Source organism: Lynx canadensis, chromosome F1 (genome assembly GCF_007474595.2).
Source record: "Lynx canadensis isolate LIC74 chromosome F1, mLynCan4.pri.v2, whole genome shotgun sequence".
Classification (NCBI taxonomy): domain Eukaryota; kingdom Metazoa; phylum Chordata; class Mammalia; order Carnivora; family Felidae; genus Lynx; species Lynx canadensis.
In genome coordinates, this window is record NC_044319.2 from 19,851,422 (window position 1) to 19,866,185 (window position 14,764).

The 14,764-nt window shown below is 38.4% G+C and overlaps 1 protein-coding gene across 7 annotated transcripts in view; it reads left to right on the forward strand.

Moving 5' to 3' along the window:
* Positions 1–14,764, forward strand: part of RASAL2 (RAS protein activator like 2) — a 364,251-nt gene that overhangs the window by 211,390 nt on the left and 138,097 nt on the right. Inside the window, exon 1 of one of the 7 annotated variants that reach the window (XM_032591840.1) lies at positions 9,330–9,628. The exons of the other annotated variants lie outside the window; for them this stretch is intronic. Coding sequence (XP_032447731.1) covers positions 9,616–9,628 — 13 coding nt within the window. The 5' untranslated portion in view covers positions 9,330–9,615. Of the gene's footprint in view, positions 1–9,329; positions 9,629–14,764 lie in introns of those variants that run through there. 7 annotated transcript variants of the gene reach the window in all.

The following is a 14,764-nucleotide window of genomic DNA, read 5'->3' on the forward strand; positions in this document are numbered from 1 at the left end:
CTTTCTGTTTCTCTCTCTCTCTCTCTCTCTCTCTCTCTTTCTGGTAGTCCAGATTGGCTAAGCTATTTACCAAAGCCTTTTTAGTTTATGTTTCAAACAGAAGGATTTGTGAATCAGATTGGTGGAAAATCTAGTTGGGTTTGTGTCCAAAACAGACTGGAGCTGCCTTCCGGGATGAAGAATGTTTTGTTAAGACCTTCCTGACACCCACCTGTCCTGTGATTTCTATAGTAACAGTGCTCAAGAAGAAAAGAAGCCCTGGAGATTCTCATTAAGGCATTGTGCTTACTGGCTTGTTTTGATCACTTACTTTTCTCTGAAATTTACAGCCTATTTTCTTTCCTGTTATGTTCAGAAATTTGAATGTTAACTTTTCCCCCATTTTAATTGATAGTTAATATAACGCAATGAGAAATCCCCATCCTTTTCATTTTTTCCATCTGCTTACAAAATAATTCGTATCTTGTCTGTTTGGCATGTTCTTTCCAACTCTGGAGAGTAGAGAATAATGGTAAAAATTCAAGGTAGAAACGAGTAAAGAATACAAATTCAGAAGATAGAAAGGAAGTAAAAGACTGAATTAGAGAGCTGGTGATAAAGATTATTATTTTATCTCAGTTCATTTTTTCAATTAAAGGCCTTGGATTTTTTCCCCTCTTTAATCAGAGTAGTGCCATCAAAGAGTCAAAAACATATTTAAGCAAATCTTTTGTAATTAATTTTCAAAAGTAGGAATCACAGAGAAGTGTTGCGATGTATGTGTGAGGATGTATATAATGAGGAGCAGGTGATCTGGGGAGAGAGTGAGTGTGAGTGAAAGGAAGAGGAGAGAAAAAACTACATGTAAAAAATATATCATAATATCATTGGCAGTGCACATTACAATTAGATAAAAATAGCCTTGGGTAGCCACCGTAAGCTAGAGAGTTCTAGATAAGCCTCCCAAAAAAGAAACTGCAGACCTGATAGGAGCGAGGAGAAAATTCGGCCTTATTTTTTTTTTTTAACCTATTTATTTATTTTGAGAAAGAGAGAGTGCCAGCTGGGGAGGGCCAGAGAGAGAGAGAGAGAGAGAGAGAGAGAGGGAATCCCGATGTGGGGCTCAATCCCACGAACCAAACCTTGAGATCATGACTTGAAGCCCAAATCAAGAGGAGCCACTAAGGCGCACCTAGTTTGGCCTCTTCTAATAAGCTTTAACGTCAGCGATACAGCGTAGGGTTATAGGTGAAAGATGAGCTTTTGCAACTTAACTGTGTTACTTGGATTAGTAAATTAGAATTACACTTAATTTTCATAAGCTTTTCCAAGGCTTAGCTATGAATTTAACTGCTCTGATGTATTCATGCCTAAATAATACATTCAGGTATAGTGACCTGCCTGAGTTCAGGCTGTTCCAGCAGAATACTGTAGACTGGGTGGCTTAAACAGCAACCGTTTATTTCTCACAGTTCTGGAGGCCGGCAAGTCCAAGGCTTGGTGTCTGTGGACGGCCCTCTAACGGGTTGCCGACTGCCCGCTTCTTGTACCCTCCCATGGCAGAAAGAGGGCATGGGTGGCGGTCTCTCTTATAAAGAACTACTCCTGTAAAGCTCCAAGTGCACATGACTTCTAAACTGAAATTGTATTGCAAGTTAAAGTATCTGTCAAGTAACAGAAGGGGTAAATCCAGAAGGACGAAAAGATGACAAAGGGAATCCCCAGAATATTGGTGTAGTCCCAGAATGGCAATCATGTAGCTGGCTGAGGGAGCATCCGGTGATGAATGAAATTCTTGCTATTAAAGATGCAACTTCATGCATCATTTAGAGAACTTCTTTACCAAACAACAGCATGTTTGGCACTCATAGCACTTAGTAAGTATTGAGTACAATTAAACATTGAACAACAAAGCACGGTATGTTTTCAGCGTTTTCCAATCCATCGTATTCTTTTAAATTTCATGTTTACATGTATGGGTATGATGTAAAATTTGAAATGTGCATCATGAAAGTTTTAAGAAATTTGGAAGGTTTGTAGGTGATAATTTTAATTATGCAGCAACTGATGTTATAGGTTACAGGGTGGTCCATAATAATCAAACTTCACAAATTCAAGCTAGAACTTCTCCAAGGATAAAACTGTATTTTAAAAATCACTGCTGTGGCCTGACTTTATCTTGCCAATGAGATGGAAACAGTTGTATTTATTTTCTAACAGGAGGGGGAAAGGGATGTCTCCAGTCCCCATGTGTAGATGTCCCTGTTCTTACTTGTCTGGATGGCCTCCTGAGAGATGTAATACTGAGAGTGTGATTCTGCCCTTAGTTACCAATGACTGTTTCCTTAGCAAATTCATTAATCTCTCTTGTATCTCTCAAGTTTTGTCACCCATAAAATACCATTCAAATATTAGACTTCCCTCAAATATAGCTATTTTTCCGCCTACTTTTGTTGCCTGTCAATACGACATTTTAAGACCAGCTTGTTAAATACATTATTTCATTTTAAATTAGTTAAAATCCAAGGCGTTTGTTCTTTAAGCTTACTGTATCCTGGGGCAGATTTATCTGTTAGTAGTAACCACATTTGAAAGTAGGTTAAAGGATAGTATCGCCACAGGGGGTGGCTCAGTCACTTAAGCATCTGACTCTTGATGTCGGCCCAGGTCATGATCTTGCAGTTCGTGGAATCCATCCCCATGTAGGGCTCTGTGCTAACAGCGTGGGGCCTGCTTGGGATCTCTCTGTCCCTCTCTCTCTCTCTGCCCCTCCCTTGCTCATGCTCTCTCTCTCTTAAAATAAATAAACAAAAAAATTTTTTTAAAGAATAGTATGGCCACAATAATCGTAAGTCTTGAATATGCCAGAAACTAAGATCTTTGTTTTTATTGGAATTTATTGCTGTGTCACTGAAACAAATCTCTCATAGAAGATTTTCAAGTTTTTTATTGGTAGTGAACACTTTTTTTGTCTTTAGCTTCGACAGTAATAAATTTAGATATCAGATTTTATTGCCAAGAGAAAATACGTTATCCCTTGTGATAGAGGAATTTGGCTTGTTTCAAAGCAAAGGGTAAATCCTTGCATGTGGTATTTGTACTGCTGAACTGCATTGTGGGTTTTCTGCAGGGTCACTGTTTTAGAATTGATCATGAATTGATTACATGCCTCATGCTATAATTCTGGCACCTTTTATACTATTTGATTATGCCTTTTCTGAAAGAATATGTAATTCATTTCTTCTCTCTTTAAGTTTACTTATTTATCTTGAGAGAGAGAGAGCAAGAGAGAGCAAGCAGGGTAGGGACAGAGAGAGGGAGAGAGAGAAAATCCAAAGCAGGCTCCCCACTGTCAGCACAGAGCCCCATTTGGGGCTCGAACTCATGAACCGTGAGATCATGACCTGAGCTGAAATCAAAAGTCGGATACTTAACCGACTGAGCCACCCAGGTATCCCTCTAATTCATTTCTTATAGTATAGACCTTTTGTGTGTGTGTGTGTGTGTGTGTGTGTGTGTGTGTGTGTCTGTGTGTGTACAAGGGAAAAAGAATAGCCATACAACTGAGAAAAGGGGCCCCTCATTCTCTGGAATCGGATTTCAAGATTAACTGGATATTTCCTGAGAACACACAATCTGGGGCCAAGTGATTGAGAATATCTCTCTTCTCCTCTCCTCACTTATTCTCTTCTGTCTTCTATTCACTTCTTTCCCCATATTCTAGGAGCCAGATGTTCAGAAAACATTCCACGTTATCACTCAAAGTTACCATTCTCAAGCCAGGAGCTGCTGCTCAGCGTGTGGGTAATATAGCTGTGTCCACTTGCTGAAATAAATGAAAAAGCACAAGTAGAAAGAAATTCAGTGTATCATTCCAATAGATGTATGTTTCATGATCTCTGGATTCATATACTGTGAAGAAAAGAGCCACGGCTGGTGATAAACCTAATCTGGAACAATATACAAGCTTTTTTATAAAATTGATGACATTATAGAAAATTTGGAAGAATACAGAGAGCTACAAAGAGGAAAAATAACAACCCCAAAATGCCACTTAAGGTAAATTTGGAGAAGTAGTTCAGTTCAGTATACCATAGTGGTTAAGAGAAAGCACTCCAGAGCCAAATGAAGTGTGGATTCTGGTTCTACCAGTTTGTGACCTTGGGCAGGTTACTCACTCAAACCTGTCTGTGTCTCCATTTCTTCATATGTAAAATGGGCAAAATAATAGCATTTATTTATTAAATATTTTTTTTAATGTTTATTTATTTTTGGGAGAGACAGAGTACAAGTGAGGAGGGGCAGAGAGAGGGAGACACAGAATCTGAAGCAAGCTCCAGGCTCTGAGCTGTCAACATAGGGCCCGACATGGGGCGCAAACTCACCCACATGAGACTGTGACCTGAGCCGAAGTCGGACGCTTAACTGACTGAGCCACCCAGACGCCCCCCGCCCCCACTGCTTTTTTTAGATTTTATTTTTTTATTATTATTATTTTAAATAAAAAAAATAGGTTGTTTACCTTAAAATTCTTTTTCCTAGTGGGCGCCTGGGTGGGTCAATTGGTTAAGTATTTGACTCTTGATTTCATCTCAGGTCCTGGTCTCTCGATTCATGGGATCAAGCCCCACATTGAGCTCTGTGCTGACAGCATGGAGCCTGGTTAGGATTCTCTCTCCCCCGCAACCCCTCCCACTTGTGCTCTCTCTCTCTCTTGCTCTCCCCAAAATAAATACACATTAGAAAAAAAAGAATTCTTTTTCTTGTGAAACTGCTGTTAGAATCTTCTAATTTTTTCCTTGTTTTTTTTTTTTTTTTTTTTTTTGATGTGTTTTTGACTTACCTCTTGGGGTTCTACTAGATTTGAGCTTGCTGTAGTTAGTTGTAAGGGAATAATGGAAATTGAGTGAAACTGAATGAACCTGAGGCATGCAGTAGTATTTTAAATTACGTAGTACATGTAAATATTGTTGTGTTAGTGGTATGCTAAAGATGACTGTACCATAACGTCTATGTCTTCTCTAAGTGGATTTGCGAATTTTCTTTAAAACTAAGACAAAAATGCTACTGACTATATTTTCTGGAAACTAATATGTGCAGTATACGGGGAAGGTGGACCAATAGTACCTCAGTTGTGGTAGCGGATTAGCTTCACAGGAAATCAACAGGCCTCACAGATAATTGTATTTATGTTTTGAAGCCCCTGAAGAAAATGAGTTTTTGAAAGCCTTTTGGAAGTACAATTTAAGCTGTCTTTTTAAATGAAGAGAGACAATATCGCAGGCGCATCCTTGGCTCTCTGAGCACATTGGGAGATATTAGCCATTAATATCCAACTCTATCCCCAGATGCTTTTAGTTGTTCTTTGTTGTTTGTTAATGGCTTTTTTTCATGGAAATAGAAGTGTTACTTTTGTACCTGTAACCTATTCTTACCCATATGATGAAAGAAAACTAGAAAAAGATTTGCTTGTACTTTTCCACTTGAGTTTAGCTTATTTTTCTTCGAAGTGGGGTCCTATTCATATGAGTGCCTGGGTATTAGGAAGCCGACTGATCTTTGATTTTACCTGCTCCCTCCAACGCTTCCTCTCTGCCAGTTGCCATTTCAGGTAAGGAAATGCAGGGCACTAAGCTGCGTGGCTAGAAGAGCAAGGTAGAGCTCTCCTGCTTAGCCAGAAGTCTGGGAAACATTGTGTGGCTGTCTTACTGGTCACTTCGTGGTATCTGCCTTTTCTAAACACTTACAAGTACTTTGCTAAACCCTACAACTAATAGGCCTTCAAGTCTTTACAATGCTTTTTTATCAGAAGGGAAGGGTATATGTATGTGTGCTTGTTGTGGGCCCGTCCTGTACAAATAAACTGAAATAAAAATTAGAATTTCAGAAGCACTTCTGAAAAAGTGGGTGACCTTAGTGTTTGTTGTTCCAATTATAGACAATGATTTCCTTTTCTAAAATGAACTGTGGAAAGAATGCAGTGGGAAGACCACAATATCAGAATGCCAGTCTGGTTTGTGGGGAGACCTTAATAGAAATTGGTTTTATGGTTAGAAGCAGCTGTGTCTCTGATCACCTGCTGTTCAAAGGAGGGAGCACACACATATCGGCTGGTGTATACCTCAGCTTGCCTGCTGCCGGCACGTGTTTGTGCTTGGAAGAGGAGAAGATAGGTGTTAACAGGGATTTTTTTGTTTGTTTACTTGTTAACTTGTTTGGTAAGAAGTAAAACTGATGTGCGTGTCATTTGTAATTATGTGCGGTTAGCCTCCATAGTAGCACAACACATGGCCGTGGGTTCACAGAAGGTGAAAATTACTCCAACAAGCAACTGCCACGGATCAGGATTCTACCTAGTGCGAGTAGGCCCTAATTAGCTAAATGATGAAATGACTGTCTTCCCTTGATATATAATTCTTCAGGCTTCACGTAGTCACTTGAAAGCATACAAGCCTGAGATATATTCCCTTACGTTCTTGTTTCAGCACATGACATATATAGTGCTAGGCTCTGGCATCAGAAGGTAGGTAGGTGTGCGTGTGCTCCCTGTCCTCAAGATACTGCAAAGTCCTCCTGACTTTAGATACTTAAAACAGGTTTGATAAGTGAGATATATCCTTTCATCCATCTGTCCATCCGTCCGTCTTTCATTCCTTAAGTACCTGCTAATGCCAGACCTTGTTCTAAGCTCTGTGAATAAGCCAAAAATAAGACAAAGCCTCCACTCCCCACCCCCACCCCCACTACTCCCCATCCACCTCACATTCCAATGGGGAAAGAGCATTGAACATCAGTACGTAATATAATGTTAGGTAATGGTGAGGGCTATGAAGAGAAAAAATAGTGCAAGGCATAAAAAAAAGTACAGGGGAGAATGTGGTCAACTCTGAGTAGGAAATAAGGTAAAGAAAATAATTTTAGGGGCACCTGGGTGGCTCAGTCGGCTCAGCGGCCGACTTCGGCCCAGGTCATGATCTCGCGGTCTGTGAGTTCGAGTCCCGCGTCGGGCTCTGTGCTGACAGCTCAGAGCCTGGAGCCTGTTTCAGATTCTGTGTCTCCCTCTCTCTGACCCTCCTCCATTCATGCTCTGTCTCTCTCTGTCTCAAAAATAAATAAACGTTAAAAAAAATTTTTTAAAAAAAAGAAGAAAAGAATTTTAAATCTAGTTGAAGGATAAATAAGAGTGGACCAATTTCCTGTTGTCAACAGTGGTCCTCAGGTTTAATCAGGTATAAAAAAGTGCTTTTTGCAGGACACAATAATGTGTTGTTATAATTAACCATCAGGTATCTGAAAATGTCATTATTGATCTGAATTTGAAATCACGCTAGGCTTCTTTAAGGTTAATTAACAGTAGCAGGTTCTAACATTTAAAAATATGCTTAAGAAGAAAAACCTCACGCTTGAGAAAATTGTATAGGTGAACTTTTTCTGTCATTTGGGAAAAGATTGCTGTTATTCTGTTTTCTCATCAGAACAGTAGCGTTGTTCAGTAGCACAGTCTGAGAACTGCACTGTGGTCTGTTCATCGAATGGACAGTCACCTGTGTGGGAAGAGTTGGGATTCACTGTCTCTTGTCGCAGGGAGCCCTTGCAGAAAGCTATTTCCAAGGGCTCTGGCTTGTTTTTATTGACCTGAAATCTCTCTGCCTCGTAACTTAGACCTCGCTGTCCTTAGTTCTAACTCTCGAGTCGAATTATGGGAATAACGATCTATTTCTTAGAAATATTCATAGAAATAACAAGTAAAAATAATTTCAGAGGACCTTGCACAAGATTAAGGTCGATTATAAATGACAGTCAATACTGATAACGTTGTGTTGCCTCTGGGGAGAAGAGGGTGCAGGTTGTCGGTGTGTTGTCATACAGGGCGAGGTGGGAATCTGTGGTCTGAAAGTCCTCCTCGTCAGAGCCATAGTTTGTTCCTTTCTGTATACCTTTTGTTTATGCCTTTCTTTCTCTGTGAGTCTTACCTGAGTAGCTTAAAAGGAGTAGTTCATCTGAAGCAGAAATAGGAAACCAAAAGTATAGGCAGAAGAAAATGCAATCTTAAGACATTAATGATTCTTCAAGGAAGATGAGACTAGATAAGCAAAACCAAATTAGATGGTGTTAAAGTAGACTTTAAGTTTAAGTCTTTGGGGGCGCCTGGGTGGCTCAGTCAATTAAGCGTCCGACTCTTGGTTTCAGCTCGTGTCATGGTCTCACTGTTTGTGAGTTTGAGCCCTGCATCGGGCCCTGGGCTGTCAGTGTGGAGCCTGCTTGGGGTTCTCTCTCTCCCCCCTCTCTCTGTCCCTGTCCTGCTCATGCTCGCTCGCTCTCTCAAGGTAAATAAACATAAAAAATAAATAATAAATAAATTTAAGTCTTTTTGAGATTTAGGGAGAAAAAAAGGACCATACATATTTCACACAACCTATGTGTATTTATAATACGCATATCTCTGAGTACATATGTATATCTAGATCGCAAGTGATATATTACATCTAAAAATATATATAAATATAGCTGGATGGAGTATATGTCTTTCTGTGAGCTGTTTGTTTAGTGGTAGATAACAGATTGATACTGTGCTCTTCTCGTATCTGTCCTGTTCCTCTGTCTGGAGTGGCAGGTAGGATCTGCTCAGCGATTCAAACTGTGAATATTTTAATTGATCAATCGTGACCTGCTAACCTCAGCAACTGAGCAGCTGCATAATGTGTTAGGTCATCATACCAATTATTAAGATTACATCATTGACCTGCCTTCCATTTTTTTTGGAACATAGCGGGGGAAAAACCCTAGATGTATGTCGGACTTTAAAATAAGTTGAAATGATGACTAAGAACAGTGATATCATCTATAATTTCATCATATCTAGTTGACTTAAGTAGTTAAGAGCCACTCAGTTTATACAATTACTTTTTTCTTTATTTTTAAAGTAAGGTACCAGCTTAAGAGCTGAATGAAGGGTTTTAGGGATATACAATTTTTCTTTTCTAAATTTGAAATACTTCTGCTGTGTTAGGGTGATCTACAGAGTGAATTTAATATAGTAATATGTGCATTAGCAGATATATACTTCTATGTACACTACATTAGTTCTAAGATATTTACTCGGTTTGTGTACTTTGAAAGGTTCATGTTTTAATTCATCATAAAAACATTCAGAATAAAAATCTCTGAAATTTGTATTATTTTTCATTTCCCTAAAATATGACAGATTTTGAAATAGATTCATTTTTAAAAAAGAAGTCTCTTTTTTAACATGCAGCGATGCACACAGCCACCCTACTGCCCCTTGGGACAGAAAAAAAATGAGTTTCCTAGCTTGGCACGTCCATTGCTTCTCCTGAAGTAGATTGCCCGCACCCAGTGCCGCCAGAAGAGGTACAGTGAGGAAGGAAGGGTGCCTATTGTTTAGTGCTCTGTGGCAAAAGAACTGGGGAAAAGAAAAAAAGGATTAAGTTTGACTGGTGTCGGCTCTGGCTTTTCTGCATTCCAAACCGTCTGAGGCACAGAGCGAGAGCAAAAGAGAGAGAGAGCAGGAGCGCCAGCCAGTGCGAGCATGGGCGAGGACAGGATACAAGTGTTTTGAGTTTCTGACTGGCATGCCGGAAGGATCATGTTAGCAACACCCAGAAACTTCGCAGAATGCAGACCCCAGGTAAGAGCTCCTCGAGTCTGTCTGAGTCTGAAATTAAGTTTGGATATATTTAAAGGGAATGTGGAGATTTATTTTTATTACACAGACGCAGTGGCTGCTAACCTTTATGATTATTGGCTTTAAAGAAATAGGTGGGCTTTCATTCCTGTAGTTCACAGGAATATCGTGTGGAGGCTCTCGGCATGCCAGTACAAACATCAGCACAAGACGAGCCATTTGAGAAACTAAGATAAATTAAAAGGGCAACGATCATAGCAAAGTATTAACAATGCAGCATTTACTTGTTCTTTTAATAATTTGAAGTGGACTCTTATTCTGGATCTTACCCAGAATTCTTTATGAGATGTTAAGATGACTGGAAATGGATGCAACTCGTTTCTCTCTGAGGAAGACAAAATATATTGACCATCAATAAGAACTTAACAGTCTTGCTTGAGTCTCAGAAGCACGTAAATAAATGTGTCATTCAGAAAGTTCAACAGGTTGGATCCGTACATAACAGTAGAGCATTCAAATGAGAACTTGGCTTGTTCTTTCTGCCCAGGGTAGACTTTTAATATCTTTTGCCAATAGATGACAAATTAGAGTCTTTAACCAGTTAGCCCACTGAAAATTAAATCTGAAAGAGATTTTAGAGATCATCTATAGGCCAATGTCTACATTTTCAGTAAGAACATCGAGGTCTAGGAGATTTAGTGCTTGCTCAAGATCACAGATCTAGAAACAGAATTGAAACGAAAATCCCTATCTCCTGATTTTCAGTTTACTGTTGTTATCATGGTACCAGTTACAGTTAGGTTTTATATTTTATCTGTGCTGTATCTGTCGGCCTCAAGTGCCATAAATTACTGCATAAATAGACAAATGCATCCTCATAAACCTAGATTAAAATCTTGTGGGAAGGAGATATTGGGGGCTGGATGTCATCAAATCAATACTAACCTCATGCTCTTGATCAAAAATATATAACAAAGTATCAGAAAAAAATGGCTTTCAGTTAAGGAAAACGGCTATGATTTACATGTTGTTATATACGCAGTTACATAGCTGTGGCATATTCTGAATATTTGTATATGAAATTGAAACTCTTTCAAATTGACTTTAGTATCTCTTAAAGACTTTAGGACTTAGCAATTTCCTGTATACTTTAAGTTAGTAAAGGTTGTATCTAATTTTTTTTACTTGTATCTATTACTAAAGGCAAGAAATCGTTGCATGTTCACTGCCTTTCCTATGTTTATTTTTTTAAATGTGAGACAACAGTTTTAAATTATCCAACAGTTTGGACCGATTGCTTTCTTATCCAAGGCCCAGCTCTGTTTCTCTCCATTTAAAAGGGTCCTCTGTTACTTCACTTCATGAATTGTGTGTTAGAGGATAACTTAAGTGGAGAATCTCGAGAGTCACCACAGACAGTGAACATCTGTCTTCATACATTTTCATTTAGTCTCTAAAAAAGGTTGCTGCCCTTTCCATTTTTGTGCAGACCATTGTGGGGTTGAGAGAGGCCACACTATCCCTAGTGAGCTAAATAGTAGAGATAGCCGCTGTCAAAAGGATCTGTCATGGCTCTTAACAGCTCCTGGGAACAAGTTAGCTCCATTTGGCTGTAAGCACAGTGCAAGGATGTGGCCCTTTTGTGTTACAGCCTGACCTGCTCATTCCAGTTTTTGACTGGGCCTGTGTGGTGATTTACAAGTCTGTGTGGGATGAGCAGTAAGTTGTAAGGAATGGTTTCATTACCGCTCTCGGCTATCGGAAACCAAATTACAAAGTCCCACCCAGTGGGAAACAAGAGACGGTTTGTCTTAGTGCAGAATCCATTATTTAAGCACACTGTTTATAAGAGGACTTGATGACTGTGAACATGAGGACATAATGCTCTACCCAGTTAGCAGTGCCCGTGTGGTATTACACACGGCTGGGGTTCGTCTCTGGTCTTTTATGCTTCGTGGAGTATGTGAAAGGGTTGCCATGATATGTGTGTGTATTGTGTGTATTGTGTGTATGTGTGTATGTGTGTGTGTGTGTGTGTGTGTGTGTGTGAGAGAGAGAGAGAGAGAGAGAGACAGACAGACAGACAGACACACAGACAGACAGATACTAAGATGGACATTTGGCCTGAGTATATTTCTCCATGTCAGAAACAGTCAGAGGTCATTCATCTAGTGCTGGTATTTTACTGACCTAACTTGAAAGAAACTAGTTTATTAACCAAATTAACCATTCTAAAACTCACTACCATGCCTTAGAAAGAGAAAATATTAGAAGGAAACACATATTCCTTTTTCTCTGAATACAGCTGTAAGATTATGCATGTTTATACTTTCTGTGTTAAAGAAAAGCAGTCATAAGGTGCCCATTTTATGACTAAAGATAATATCTAAATGGAAGTAGAATGGGTGAAGTGAAATGAGTAGCATGAGAAAAGAAACTCTCATATGGATGTGAAATAATTCTCTTTGGACCAGTGTTTTCTTGAAGGCAGACTCATTTTCACTCTTCATGGTTTTTCCTTGATACTGATTTCTTTAAAATGTTTTTTTTGTGAAATATATATCTCTGTCTCCATAGAAATACAGTTCATATACTAAATTCTCAAAGTAAAGAGCCCTGTAACATAGCTATGACATTTGTCATAATTTGATTTACAAGATTGGCTCTGGGTGATTAAAACTTTTGTCTCTTTCAAAGGACTTGCTCTTTCTCCTTTTTCACTATAGTTTCTTTCTACCTCTTAGGTATAATTTTGTGTTTTGTATCCCAGTTAAAACCTTAAGAATGAAATCTTTTCAGACAAAAGTGAAGACAAAAGACAGACCAAGAGCAAGGGCTTGAGGCTGGACATGCAAAATGCTCTAAGTTGTCAAATTAATTTTCCACTCATAAAAGTTACCTGATTATTCACTCAAACTCTGGGAATCCTTTTATGTATACAACATGGATGGATTTCCCCTTCTGCTTCATTCTTGACCTTCACTAGCCTCTGGAGAGAAAAAGTGTTACACTCTGGTTTTGTTCTTTCTGTTCTCTTCTGTTCTTTTATGTTCTCGTGCTCTCTAGTCATTGTTCCTGGTGGTTCTTGTTTTTAGTTCCCTGTATATCAGTTTTAATAAAGAAACAGGTGACTATTGTGAAATCAAGTTCACCAGATTCTTACACTTGAGTTACATAAACTTCCTTAAAATATGTAGTTCTTAGTGCAGAAAGGGAAACAAAATGATTATGTTCTGTTGTTTACTACTGAACTATGATTAAAAAAATGAGTCATGACTCAGCAATTTGACTTCTGTTATAGTTGTCGTCGTCATCGTCTTCTTCTTCTTCTTTATTTTATTTATTTATTTATTTATTTATTTATTTATTTATTTATTTATTTATTTATTTATTTTTTTGTGCTCATTGGGATTCGGTCTACCAGATTCCACATTTAATTATGGGTATGATCTCAGCTTGTGTTTGGAAGCCTTAAGCATTGCCAGTGATAATACTTTCTTTGTACATACTTGACAAGTAGGAGAGATTTACTGAATCAGTCATTAAAATTCAGATGAAGGTCTTTATCTTTTCTAGTGTCCTCCTTGTGCCTACTCAGACTTTACCATTCAGTTGAATTAGGAGTACTATGAAGTTAAACACTGGAAAGAGAGCCAGTGAGTTCTTATCAATAATTTGACTCTGTAGAGAGTCTGTATTTCCGTCATTCTCAGGTTTACGGTATTTTAGGAATAAATGAATTGCTGAAGCAGCAACTTGAAAAGTTATTTTAAGTTACAGCAGTCCTGTTCTTTGAAGAAGAAACTACCTGGTCCTGCTTGCTCTTTCTTGACAGGATTTCTAAAGTAAGCAACTTAAGATGCCAGGATCAGGCAAGGGTCATTCAGGATCAGGTGTCACGCAGTCAACCTGTTGGACGAGTTGCTAACTCTGATGTCTTCCATCTAATTCCAAAGACTATGGAGTACCTTTGAAAGATTTTAACAGCACTGTTACATAGTTAACTATTCATGGATACTACCTTTAGTTAATATGAAGAGGAGAAAAACTGGATATTCTTCTGCTCTTTAATATTCTGGTTTGTAACTTTTTTGTTAAATTATACTCCAAACAGGCCATGTGTAGTTGATTTGATTTCTTGTCTTTTGAGTCACCTAGGAGAAGGTAAGGTGTTTGGGTCTCTTCTTCAATAACTCCTTTTGCCAGAATATAAAATAATTTATTTTCTGCCCCCCCCTTTTAAAGACTGATGTGTCAAAGTGAGTGCAAGAAGAGCCCCCCCCCCAAACAAACAAACAAACAAACAAAACTAGCCAGTGTGAATATATAGAAAGAAATGGGTTTGCTCAGTCAAAGAACAGGACAAAATGTAATAAGTCTGTTAACAGGGAATGATAATCATCTTTTGTGTAGCAAGAGTTCGTTGTAAAGAGCTCATTTCTAAGAGTTTGCTCTGTATGGTTATATAATATTTGTTACTGGCATTTTCTCAAAGTATGGGAAATAATCACTCAAAGAAAAGGTAATAGGTTATTTAATTGCTTTCTGCATGTGGTTAGAGGAACAGCATCACATAGTATTTGGTCTGATTTTTGTGAGTCTCCATTACACAGCTGAAATTTAAGAAGATTTTTAATGAATTGAAGTCTATTTTATCTTCTATATAATTTGCTTACATACATCATGAGATTTTCCTTGAAGCATTTTGCCTCCACTTAAAGTTCAGGGAACCATCACAGTGGTTTGCCAGTATTATCATTTTGATCATAAGTATTTGCATAGTAGCTACAATTGCCAAAATTTTGAAACAGGTTTTTAGTAATTTTAGTTTTACTCATTTCCTTCCCTTATAAATGCAGCACTCAGTATTTATACTTGATTGATGATCAGCTTTTAAAGGTAAATTTTTTTAAAAGTTGTTTGTTTTCAGTTGAACATGGTGTCAACCATTTTTACTAACGAAACCAAAAACGTGGTGTCAAGAAGAAATCCTAGGAGTTACTGCTGTCATTACAGGAATGACAACCCGTCTCTCTTGGAAACATTTTTTTTTTTTATTTAATTTTTTTTTTTCAACGTTTATTTATTTTTGGGACAGAGAGAGACAGAGCATGAACGGGGGAGGGGCAGAGAGAGAGG